The sequence below is a fragment of the Schistocerca americana genome, chromosome 9 (genome assembly GCF_021461395.2).
Source record: "Schistocerca americana isolate TAMUIC-IGC-003095 chromosome 9, iqSchAmer2.1, whole genome shotgun sequence".
Classification (NCBI taxonomy): domain Eukaryota; kingdom Metazoa; phylum Arthropoda; class Insecta; order Orthoptera; family Acrididae; genus Schistocerca; species Schistocerca americana.
In genome coordinates, this window is record NC_060127.1 from 190,420,640 (window position 1) to 190,432,857 (window position 12,218).

General features: G+C 44.0%; 1 protein-coding gene across 1 annotated transcript; it reads right to left on the bottom strand.

Moving 5' to 3' along the window:
* Positions 1-8,147: 8,147 nt before the first annotated feature.
* LOC124551114 lies at positions 8,148-10,442 on the bottom strand. Its single transcript, XM_047126061.1, has 2 exons — positions 8,443-10,442; positions 8,148-8,210 (listed from the first exon to the last, which is right to left on the bottom strand). Exon 1 carries the CDS (start codon positions 10,209-10,211, stop codon positions 8,457-8,459), a length of 1,755 nt encoding a protein of 584 aa, XP_046982017.1. The 5' UTR covers positions 10,212-10,442; the 3' UTR covers positions 8,148-8,210; positions 8,443-8,456.
* Between the last annotated feature and the right edge of the window lie 1,776 nt (positions 10,443-12,218).

A 12,218-nucleotide genomic window follows, 5' to 3' on the forward strand; every position in this document is an offset into this window, starting at 1 on the left:
TTAATTTCGCAGAGTGACGAGGCATTTGGCTACCTTAAGAGAGTCATAGTTACTCCTGCCGGCTGCTCCCATTTCTTTAGGCCTTTATCATTCTTGCTATGCCCAGTCCTACAGAACCGATATGCCACTGTATGTCCACCTTAACGTCGTCACAGTTACTCCCACTACGAGTTTCTCGAGTTAGCAAATGTACTTCGCCGGATGACGAGGCATTTGGCTACCTTATGAGAGTCATAGTTACTGCAGCCAGTTGCTCCCCTTCCTTTGAATCTTTCCTCTCTTTAATTCGTACTGCGGAATGTCCAAGCAGAAGCGAAATGCTGCAACTTGTCCACCTTAACGTTGCCTGAGTTACTCCAACGACGATATCGACGAGTTTTCAAATAAATTTCGCAGAGTGACGAGGCATTTGGCTACCTTAAGAGAGTGATAGTTACTGCTGCCCGCTGCTCCCCCGTCTTTGAATCTTTCCTTTCTTTAATTCGTATTGCGGCTAGTCCTGCAGAAGCGAAATGGTACAGCATGTCCACCTTAACGTTGTCTGAGTTACTCCAACGCAGATATCCTCGAGTTTTCAAATAAATTTCGCAGAGTGACGAGGCATTTGGCTTCCTTAAGAGAGTCATAGTTACCCCTGCCGGCTGCTCCCATTTCTTTAGGCCTTTATCTTTCTTGCTATGGCCAGTCCTACAGAACCGATATGCCACTGTATGTCCACCTTAACGTCGTCACAGTTATTCCCACTACCGGTTTCTCGAGTTAGCAAATGTACTTCGCCGGATGACGAGGCATTTGGCTTCCTTAAGAGATTCATAGTTACTCCTGCCGGCTGCTCCCATTTCTTTAGGCCTTTTTCATTCTTGCTATGGCCAGTCCTACTGAACCGATATGCCACTGTATGTCCACCTTAACGTCGTCACAGTTACTCCCACTACGAGTTTCTCGAGTTAGCAAATGTACTTCGCCGGATGACGAGGCATTTGGCTACCTTAAGAGAGTCATAGTTACTGCTGCCAGATGCTCCCCATCCTTTGAATCCTCCTCTCTTTATTTCGTACTATGGAATGTCAAAGCAGATGCGTAATGCTGGAACATGTCCACCTTAACGTTGTCTGTTACTAGAACGACTATATCCACGAGTTTTCAAATTAATTTCGCAGAGTGACGAGGCATTTGGCTACCTTAAGAGAGTCATAGTTACCCCTGCCGACTGCTCCCATTTCTTTAGGCCTTTATCTTTCTTGCTATGGCCAGTCCTACAGAACCGATATGCCACTGTATGTCCACCTTAACGTCGTCACAGTTATTCCCACTACCGGTTTCTCGAGTTAGCAAATGTACTTCGCCGGATGACGAGGCATTTGGCTTCCTTAAGAGATTCATAGTTACTCCTGCCGGCTGCTCCCATTTCTTTAGGCCTCTTTCATTCTTGCTATGGCCAGTCCTACTGAACCGATATGCCACTGTATGTCCACCTTAACGTCGTCACAGTTACTCCCACTACGAGTTTCTCGAGTTAGCAAATGTACTTCGCCGGATGACGAGGCATTTGGCTACCTTATGAGAGTCATAGTTACTGCAGCCAGTTGCTCCCCTTCCTTTGAATCTTTCCTCTCTTTAATTCGTACTGCGGAATGTCCAAGCAGAAGCGAAATGCTGCAACTTGTCCACCTTAACGTTGCCTGAGTTACTCCAACGACGATATCGACGAGTTTTCAAATAAATTTCGCAGAGTGACGAGGCATTTGGCTACCTTAAGAGAGTGATAGTTACTGCTGCCCGCTGCTCCCCCGTCTTTGAATCTTTCCTTTCTTTAATTCGTATTGCGGCTAGTCCTGCAGAAGCGAAATGGTACAGCATGTCCACCTTAACGTTGTCTGAGTTACTCCAACGTAGATATCCTCGAGTTTTCAAATAAATTTCGCAGAGTGACGAGGCATTTGGCTTCCTTAAGAGAGTCATAGTTACCCCTGCCGGCTGCTCCCATTTCTTTAGGCCTTTATCTTTCTTGCTATGGCCAGTCCTACAGAACCGATATGCCACTGTATGTCCACCTTAACGTCGTCACAGTTATTCCCACTACCGGTTTCTCGAGTTAGCAAATGTACTTCGCCGGATGACGAGGCATTTGGCTTCCTTAAGAGATTCATAGTTACTCCTGCCGGCTGCTCCCATTTCTTTAGGCCTTTTTCATTCTTGCTATGGCCAGTCCTACTGAACCGATATGCCAGTGTATGTCCACCTTAACGTCGTCACAGTTACTCCCACTACGAGTTTCTCGAGTTAGCAAATGTACTTCGCCGGATGACGAGGCATTTGGCTACCTTAAGAGAGTCATAGTTACTGCTGCCAGATGCTCCCCATCCTTTGAATCCTCCTCTCTTTATTTCGTACTATGGAATGTCAAAGCAGATGCGTAATGCTGGAACATGTCCACCTTAACGTTGTCTGTTACTAGAACGACTATATCCACGTGTTTTCAAATTAATTTCGTAGAGTGACGAGGCATTTGGCTACCTTAAGAGAGTCATAGTTACTCCTGCCGGCTGCTCCCATTTCTTTAGGCCTTTATCATTCTTGCTATGCCCAGTCCTACAGAACCGATATGCCACTGTATGTCCACCTTAACGTCGTCACAGTTACTCCCACTACGAGTTTCTCGAGTTAGCAAATGTACTTCGCCGGATGACGAGGCATTTGGCTACCTTATGAGAGTCATAGTTACTGCAGCCAGTTGCTCCCCTTCCTTTGAATCTTTCCTCTCTTTAATTCGTACTGCGGAACGTCCAAGCAGAAGCGAAATGCTGCAACTTGTCCACCTTAACGTTGCCTGAGTTACTCCAACGACGATATCGACGAGTTTTCAAATAAATTTCGCAGAGTGACGAGGCATTTGGCTACCTTAAGAGAGTGATAGTTACTGCTGCCCGCTGCTCCCCCGTCTTTGAATCTTTCCTTTCTTTAATTCGTATTGCGGCTAGTCCTGCAGAAGCGAAATGGTACAGCATGTCCACCTTAACGTTGTCTGAGTTACTCCAACGCAGATATCCTCGAGTTTTCAAATAAATTTCGCAGAGTGACGAGGCATTTGGCTTCCTTAAGAGAGTCATAGTTACCCCTGCCGGCTGCTCCCATTTCTTTAGGCCTTTATCTTTCTTGCTATGGCCAGTCCTACAGAACCGATATGCCACTGTATGTCCACCTTAACGTCGTCACAGTTATTCCCACTACCGGTTTCTCGAGTTAGCAAATGTACTTCGCCGGATGACGAGGCATTTGGCTTCCTTAAGAGATTCATAGTTACTCCTGCCGGCTGCTCCCATTTCTTTAGGCCTTTTTCATTCTTGCTATGGCCAGTCCTACTGAACCGATATGCCACTGTATGTCCACCTTAACGTCGTCACAGTTACTCCCACTACGAGTTTCTCGAGTTAGCAAATGTACTTCGCCGGATGACGAGGCATTTGGCTACCTTAAGAGAGTCATAGTTACTGCTGCCAGATGCTCCCCATCCTTTGAATCCTCCTCTCTTTATTTCGTACTATGGAATGTCAAAGCAGATGCGTAATGCTGGAACATGTCCACCTTAACGTTGTCTGTTACTAGAACGACTATATCCACGAGTTTTCAAATTAATTTCGCAGAGTGACGAGGCATTTGGCTACCTTAAGCGAGTCATAGTTACCCCTGCCGACTGCTCCCATTTCTTTAGGCCTTTATCTTTCTTGCTATGGCCAGTCCTACAGAACCGATATGCCACTGTATGTCCACCTTAACGTCGTCACAGTTATTCCCACTACCGGTTTCTCGAGTTAGCAAATGTACTTCGCCGGATGACGAGGCATTTGGCTACCTTATGAGAGTCATAGTTACTGCAGCCAGATGCTCCCCTTCCTTTGAATCTTTCCTCTCTTTAATTCGTACTGCGGAATGTCCAAGCAGAAGCGAAATGCTGCAACTTGTCCACCTTAACGTTGCCTGAGTTACTCCAACGACGATATCGACGAGTTTTCAAATAAATTTCGCAGAGTGACGAGGCATTTGGCTACCTTAAGAGAGTGATAGTTACTGCTGCCCGCTGCTCCCCCGTCTTTGAATCATTCCTTTCTTTAATTCGTATTGCGGCTAGTCCTGCAGAAGCGAAATGGTACAGCATGTCCACCTTAACGTTGTCTGAGTTACTCCAACGTAGATATCCTCGAGTTTTCAAATAAATTTCGCAGAGTGACGAGGCATTTGGCTACCTTAAGAGAGTCATAGTTACCCCTGCCGGCTGCTCCCATTTCTTTAGGCCTTTATCTTTCTTGCTATGGCCAGTCCTACTGAACCGATATGCCACTGTATGTCCACCTTAACGTCGTCACAGTTACTCCCACTACGAGTTTCTCGAGTTAGCAAATGTACTTCGCCGGATGACGGGGCATTTGGCCACCTTAAGAGAGTCATAGTTACTGCTGCCAGATGCTCCCCATCCTTTGAATCCTCCTCTCTTTATTTCGTACTGCGGAATGTCAAACAGAAGCGAAATGCTGCAACTTGTCCACCTTAACGTTATCTGAGTTACTCCAACGACGATATCCACGAGTTTTCAAATAAATTTCGCAGAATGACGAGGCATTTGGCTACCTTAAGAGAGTCATAGTTACTGCTGCCCGCTGCTCCCCCTTCTTTGAATCTTTCCTCTCTTTAATTCGTACTGCGGCCAGCCCTGCAGAAGCGAAATGGTACAGCATGTCCACCTTAACGTTGACTGAGTTACTCCAACGTCGATATCCTCGAGTTTTCAAATACATTTCGCAGAGTGACGAGGCATTTGGCTACCTTAAGAGAGTCATAGTTACCCCTGCCGACTGCTCCCATTTCTTTAGGCCTTTATCTGTCTTGCTATGGCCAGTCCTACTGAACCGATATGCCACTGTATGTCCACCTTAACGTCGTCACAGTTACTCCCACTACGAGTTTCTCGAGTTAGCAAATGTACTTCGCCGGATGACGAGGCATTTGGCTACCTTAAGAGAGTCATAGTTACTGCTGCCAGATGCTCCCCATCCTTTGAATCCTCCTCTCTTTATTTCGTACTATGGAATGTCAAAGCAGATGCGTAATGCTGGAACATGTCCACCTTAACGTTGTCTGTTACTAGAACGACTATATCCACGAGTTTTCAAATTAATTTCGCAGAGTGACGAGGCATTTGGCTACCTTAAGCGAGTCATAGTTACCCCTGCCGACTGCTCCCATTTCTTTAGGCCTTTATCTTTCTTGCTATGGCCAGTCCTACAGAACCGATATGCCACTGTATGTCCACCTTAACGTCGTCACAGTTATTCCCACCACCGGTTTCTCGAGTTAGCAAATGTACTTCGCCGGATGACGAGGCATTTGGCTTCCTTAAGAGATTCATAGTTACTCCTGCCGGCTGCTCCCATTTCTTTAGGCCTTTTTCATTCTTGCTATGGCCAGTCCTACAGAACCGATATGCCACTGTATGTCCACCTTAACGTCGTCACAGTTATTCCCACTACCGGTTTCTCGAGTTAGCAAATGTACTTCGCCGGATGACGAGGCATTTGGCTTCCTTAAGAGATTCATAGTTACTCCTGCCGGCTGCTCCCATTTCTTTAGGCCTCTTTCATTCTTGCTATTGCCAGTCCTACTGAACCGATATGCCACTGTATGTCCACCTTAACGTCGTCACAGTTACTCCCACTACGAGTTTCTCGAGTTAGCAAATGTACTTCGCCGGATGACGAGGCATTTGGCTACCTTAAGAGAGTCATAGTTACTGCTGCCAGATGCTCCCCATCCTTTGAATCCTCCTCTCTTTATTTCGTACTATGGAATGTCAAAGCAGATGCGTAATGCTGGAACATGTCCACCTTAACGTTGTCTGTTACTAGAACGACTATATCCACGAGTTTTCAAATTAATTTCACAGAGTGACGAGGCATTTGGCTACCTTAAGAGAGTCATAGTTACTCCTGCCGGCTGCTCCCATTTCTTTAGGCCTTTATCATTCTTGCTATGCCCAGTCCTACAGAACCGATATGCCACTGTATGTCCACCTTAACGTCGTCACAGTTACTCCCACTACGAGTTTCTCGAGTTAGCAAATGTACTTCGCCGGATGACGAGGCATTTGGCTACCTTATGAGAGTCATAGTTACTGCAGCCAGTTGCTCCCCTTCCTTTGAATCTTTCCTCTCTTTAATTCGTACTGCGGAATGTCCAAGCAGAAGCGAAATGCTGCAACTTGTCCACCTTAACGTTGCCTGAGTTACTCCAACGACGATATCGACGAGTTTTCAAATAAATTTCGCAGAGTGACGAGGCATTTGGCTACCTTAAGAGAGTGATAGTTACTGCTGCCCGCTGCTCCCCCGTCTTTGAATCTTTCCTTTCTTTAATTCGTATTGCGGCTAGTCCTGCAGAAGCGAAATGGTACAGCATGTCCACCTTAACGTTGTCTGAGTTACTCCAACGTAGATATCCTCGAGTTTTCAAATAAATTTCGCAGAGTGACGAGGCATTTGGCTTCCTTAAGAGAGTCATAGTTACCCCTGCCGGCTGCTCCCATTTCTTTAGGCCTTTATCTTTCTTGCTATGGCCAGTCCTACAGAACCGATATGCCACTGTATGTCCACCTTAACGTCGTCACAGTTATTCCCACTACCGGTTTCTCGAGTTAGCAAATGTACTTCGCCGGATGACGAGGCATTTGGCTTCCTTAAGAGATTCATAGTTACTCCTGCCGGCTGCTCCCATTTCTTTAGGCCTTTTTCATTCTTGCTATGGCCAGTCCTACTGAACCGATATGCCACTGTATGTCCACCTTAACGTCGTCACAGTTACTCCCAGTACGAGTTTCTCGAGTTAGCAAATGTACTTCGCCGGATGACGAGGCATTTGGCTACCTTAAGAGAGTCATAGTTACTGCTGCCAGATGCTCCCCATCCTTTGAATCCTCCTCTCTTTATTTCGTACTATGGAATGTCAAAGCAGATGCGTAATGCTGGAACATGTCCACCTTGACGTTGTCTGTTACTAGAACGACTATATCCACGAGTTTTCAAATTAATTTCGCAGAGTGACGAGGCATTTGGCTACCTTAAGAGAGTCATAGTTACTCCTGCCGGCTGCTCCCATTTCTTTAGGCCTTTATCATTCTTGCTATGCCCAGTCCTACAGAACCGATATGCCACTGTATGTCCACCTTAACGTCGTCACAGTTATTCCCACTACCGGTTTCTCGAGTTAGCAAATGTACTTCGCCGGATGACGAGGCATTTGGCTACCTTATGAGAGTCATAGTTACTGCAGCCAGATGCTCCCCTTCCTTTGAATCTTTCCTCTCTTTAATTCGTACTGCGGAATGTCCAAGCAGAAGCGAAATGCTGCAACTTGTCCACCTTAACGTTGCCTGAGTTACTCCAACGACGATATCGACGAGTTTTCAAATAAATTTCGCAGAGTGACGAGGCATTTGGCTACCTTAAGAGAGTGATAGTTACTGCTGCCCGCTGCTCCCCCGTCTTTGAATCATTCCTTTCTTTAATTCGTATTGCGGCTAGTCCTGCAGAAGCGAAATGGTACAGCATGTCCACCTTAACGTTGTCTGAGTTACTCCAACGTAGATATCCTCGAGTTTTCAAATAAATTTCGCAGAGTGACGAGGCATTTGGCTACCTTAAGAGAGTCATAGTTACCCCTGCCGGCTGCTCCCATTTCTTTAGGCCTTTATCTTTCTTGCTATGGCCAGTCCTACTGAACCGATATGCCACTGTATGTCCACCTTAACGTCGTCACAGTTACTCCCACTACGAGTTTCTCGAGTTAGCAAATGTACTTCGCCGGATGACGGGGCATTTGGCCACCTTAAGGGGGGACGTACACGAAACTGCAGTAATTTTAAAAGTATTTTATAAAACTCTAATTTTTTAAGATAATCAATCCAAATTTGGTACAGTTATTAAGAAATGTTATGCGCATATGAACCTAAATTTTCATTTTTATTGACCTTTTACATCTTTAATTATTAACAATTAATTTTTTTTCAACAATGTAATTACAAATGTTCCTTTTTTGAGAAAACTGTGAGAGCAATGTTAATGAATTTTTGTACACACTTTCATACCAAATAATTACAAAACTCTGTGGAGCAGAATTTTTATATCTTCTTTTGTTCAGTTTTTACGGGTCTCCCAATTTCCCTGAAAAATAATATATCAAATTTAAGGAATATTTTCTACCATAAATACCTTACTATTTTATTAAATGAAAATTCCTTCCACAGAATTTTTCACTATAGTACTGACTAGTCATATACCAAATTTCACTTCTCTACCTTTTGTGGTTTTTGAGAAAAAGGTACATAAAGTTATAAAAATGTAAGTTACGGGAAAACTGAATCAATGATTTGATAGTGTTTGTATTAGGTCTTACCGTCTCTGTGTGAACTAGTGCAAGCCATATGCATACTCCTCTTCATCTGCAAGCAGTCTCTTCTTTGCTTGTCTTCTTTGGTTAACCTGCTGTTCAATTTTATTGGCTGTAATATCAGCCGCAGCAACTCTTTTGTCATCGATGTCCTTCAATATTGAATAGGTGAAAGCTCCTGGATGAAATCCTAGCCTCTGTAGAGTTTTTATTCTTCCAAGATTACCATTGTTAAAAACTAAACAAGCATCATATGCAGCAATTTCAACAATAATTGTTGAAACAAATGTTGTTTTTGGGCAACGTTTCCAAATCAGTGAGTTGTAACTTTCATTAGGGTTTTGTGTCTTTCCATGCACACACTTTCGTAGGAGGTCTGGCTCTGCTAAACACCTAAATGTTGGTTTTATAGCACTTAAAACAGCCACAGGTAAACTGTGCTTGTGTGAATAGTTCATGCCATCACGCTCAGCCTGCTTGAATTTGCACCACGATATGTCACACAAATTATGTACAGGTTTGTCATCTGTGGATAGTTTATGAAAATAAATAGACCACACAGCCTTCTGCATGTTATTCAAATTTCCACTGTTGTCCCTTATTGCCTTGCCATAGTACACTTGTAAAGAATGAATTTCTTTGTCTGTGAGTCTGTTGGGACCACCTAAAAGTTTTCCATCCTCAAGTTTCCTGCCCTTCAATTCACGTTTCAATTTTAAAAGTCTGCCTCCCATTCGTTTTTGCACATGTCCAACACATTCCAACTTTTCTATAGCACAATGGGGACCATAAGGTTCACTTTCCAAAACAGTTTTGAAGGAGCTGGAGTCACCATCACCAAGGTATTTTGTGTATCTAACACCGTACTTTTCCACACTTCGATGGAACATAAGTTTCATAGCTGCAGGTTCCATTCCACCACTAGAACCAGAATAATTTCTACAGCACACTTTCTTGTGTTCAACCTGCCACTTATTTTCTTCCACTTCACCAGCTCTCTTTCCGAGTACACAGCTATAGCAATATTTGCTCATTACCTGAACGTCAAGAATTTTTCCAGTATCAACACTAATGACAGATGATACTCCATACAGTGATGTATGTCCACGCTTCATCCACGTTCCATCACATGACACACACAAATCGGTGTCTGGCGTGTTATCTGCTTCTGTCTTTAGTTCACTATTCATCTTCACAGCTTCCTTTGCAGAGGACTTCAAGTTTTCTTCCACTTCCTCTTGAAGAGCACTTAGCAGTGTTTTATTTCCAGTGGTGTACCTAGCACTTGGTTGTGGCATGTTCATGATCCCACAAAACAGTCTGGTACCTTCCCTGCCTATGCCCAAACATCTCATGCCATATATTAAACGCATATTTGCTTCATATATCCGGTTACTTGATGCCGAAGTTCTAAAAGCAGTGTCTGAATGACAGCTTTCACAAGTAAGATGCAACATACACACTATTCCAATTCTGTTTTCTTCGTCATATAATCTCAAACTTTTTGCACCACAGTCAGCACATACACAAGCAGATGATATAATATCAGATAGTATTTTCAAATCAATAAGCCTAAAACCACTAGTAGCTTGAGTGTCTGAGCCACAATCATCAAGTGATTGACAGCTGTCAATTTTCCTTCTCGAAGCACTCGCTTTCTTGGTTGAAGTATCGTTTCCATTTGTTATTATGGGGCTGGTTTTCAAGTTGTCTTTACTACATCGAGAAGCTTGACACTTTCTAACCTTTTTAAACACCTTACTAGAACGCGGCATGCTGCAAAATATAATAACAAGTCTACTTACAACTTTCGTAAAAATGTATTCCAAACAAACACTCGTAAACAAACGCTATAAATCAAAGAATATAAAACCAGCGGCAGAGATATTATTCCACAGCCTTCTTGATGTAGTACACAAACGTTCCCTGCATTGTGACTGCACAAAACTGGAAAAAAACGCAGTATAAATAGATATACGAGAGGATGAAGACCAAGATGGGGGGGCGTCGCCCTGTGCAAGCTATTACAAATTATTATTTTTTTCCCCCTTAGAAGCGGAATTGGAACGTAATATTTGGTAATTGAAATTTCAATACCATGTAGTAAATGAAGAGCCAATAAAATTTTTTTCACAAATTTGGTCATTTTCATGTACGTCCCCCCTTAAGAGAGTCATAGTTACTGCTGCCAGATGCTCCCCATCCTTTGAATCCTCCTCTCTTTATTTCGTACTGCGGAATGTCAAACAGAAGCGAAATGCTGCAACTTGTCCACCTTAACGTTATCTGAGTTACTCCAACGACGATATCCACGAGTTTTCAAATAAATTTCGCAGAATGACGAGGCATTTGGCTACCTTAAGAGAGTCATAGTTACTGCTGCCCGCTGCTCCCCCTTCTTTGAATCTTTCCTCTCTTTAATTCGTACTGCGGCCAGCCCTGCAGAAGCGAAATGGTACAGCATGTCCACCTTAACGTTGACTGAGTTACTCCAACGTCGATATCCTCGAGTTTTCAAATACATTTCGCAGAGTGACGAGGCATTTGGCTACCTTAAGAGAGTCATAGTTACCCCTGCCGACTGCTCCCATTTCTTTAGGCCTTTATCTGTCTTGCTATGGCCAGTCCTACTGAACCGATATGCCACTGTATGTCCACCTTAACGTCGTCACAGTTACTCCCACTACGAGTTTCTCGAGTTAGCAAATGTACTTCGCCGGATGACGAGGCATTTGGCTACCTTAAGAGAGTCATAGTTACTGCTGCCAGATGCTCCCCATCCTTTGAATCCTCCTCTCTTTATTTCGTACTATGGAATGTCAAAGCAGATGCGTAATGCTGGAACATGTCCACCTTAACGTTGTCTGTTACTAGAACGACTATATAAACGAGTTTTCAAATTAATTTCGCAGAGTGACGAGGCATTTGGCTACCTTAAGCGAGTCATAGTTACCCCTGCCGACTGCTCCCATTTCTTTAGGCCTTTATCTTTCTTGCTATGGCCAGTCCTACAGAACCGATATGCCACTGTATGTCCACCTTAACGTCGTCACAGTTATTCCCACCACCGGTTTCTCGAGTTAGCAAATGTACTTCGCCGGATGACGAGGCATTTGGCTTCCTTAAGAGATTCATAGTTACTCCTGCCGGCTGCTCCCATTTCTTTAGGCCTTTTTCATTCTTGCTATGGCCAGTCCTACTGAACCGATATGCCACTGTATGTCCACCTTAACGTCGTCACAGTTACTCCCACTACGAGTTTCTCGAGTTAGCAAATGTACTTCGCCGGATGACGAGGCATTTGGCTACCTTAAGAGAGTCATAGTTACTGCTGCCAGATGCTCCCCATCCTTTGAATCCTCCTCTCTTTATTTCGTACTATGGAATGTCAAAGCAGATGCGTAATGCTGGAACATGTCCACCTTAACGTTGTCTGTTACTAGAACGACTATATCCACGAGTTTTCAAATTAATTTCGCAGAGTGACGAGGCATTTGGCTACCTTAAGAGAGTCATAGTTACTCCTGCCGGCTGCTCCCATTTCTTTAGGCCTTTATCATTCTTGCTATGACCAGTCCTACAGAACCGATATGTCACTGTAGGCCTTAACGTCGTCACAGTTACTCCCACTACGAGTTTCTCGAGTTAGCAAATGTACTTCGCCGGATGACGAGGCATTTGGCTACCTTATGAGAGTCATAGTTACTGCAGCCAGATGTTCCCCTTCCTTTGAATCTTTCCTCTCTTTAATTCGTTCTGCGGAATGTCCAAGCAGAAGCGAA

Bases quoted from the DNA above. Each gene is read 5' to 3' on its own strand.
- LOC124551114 (XM_047126061.1), bottom strand. From the start codon at position 10,211: ATGCCGCGTTCTAGTAAGGTGTTTAAAAAGGTTAGAAAGTGTCAAGCT.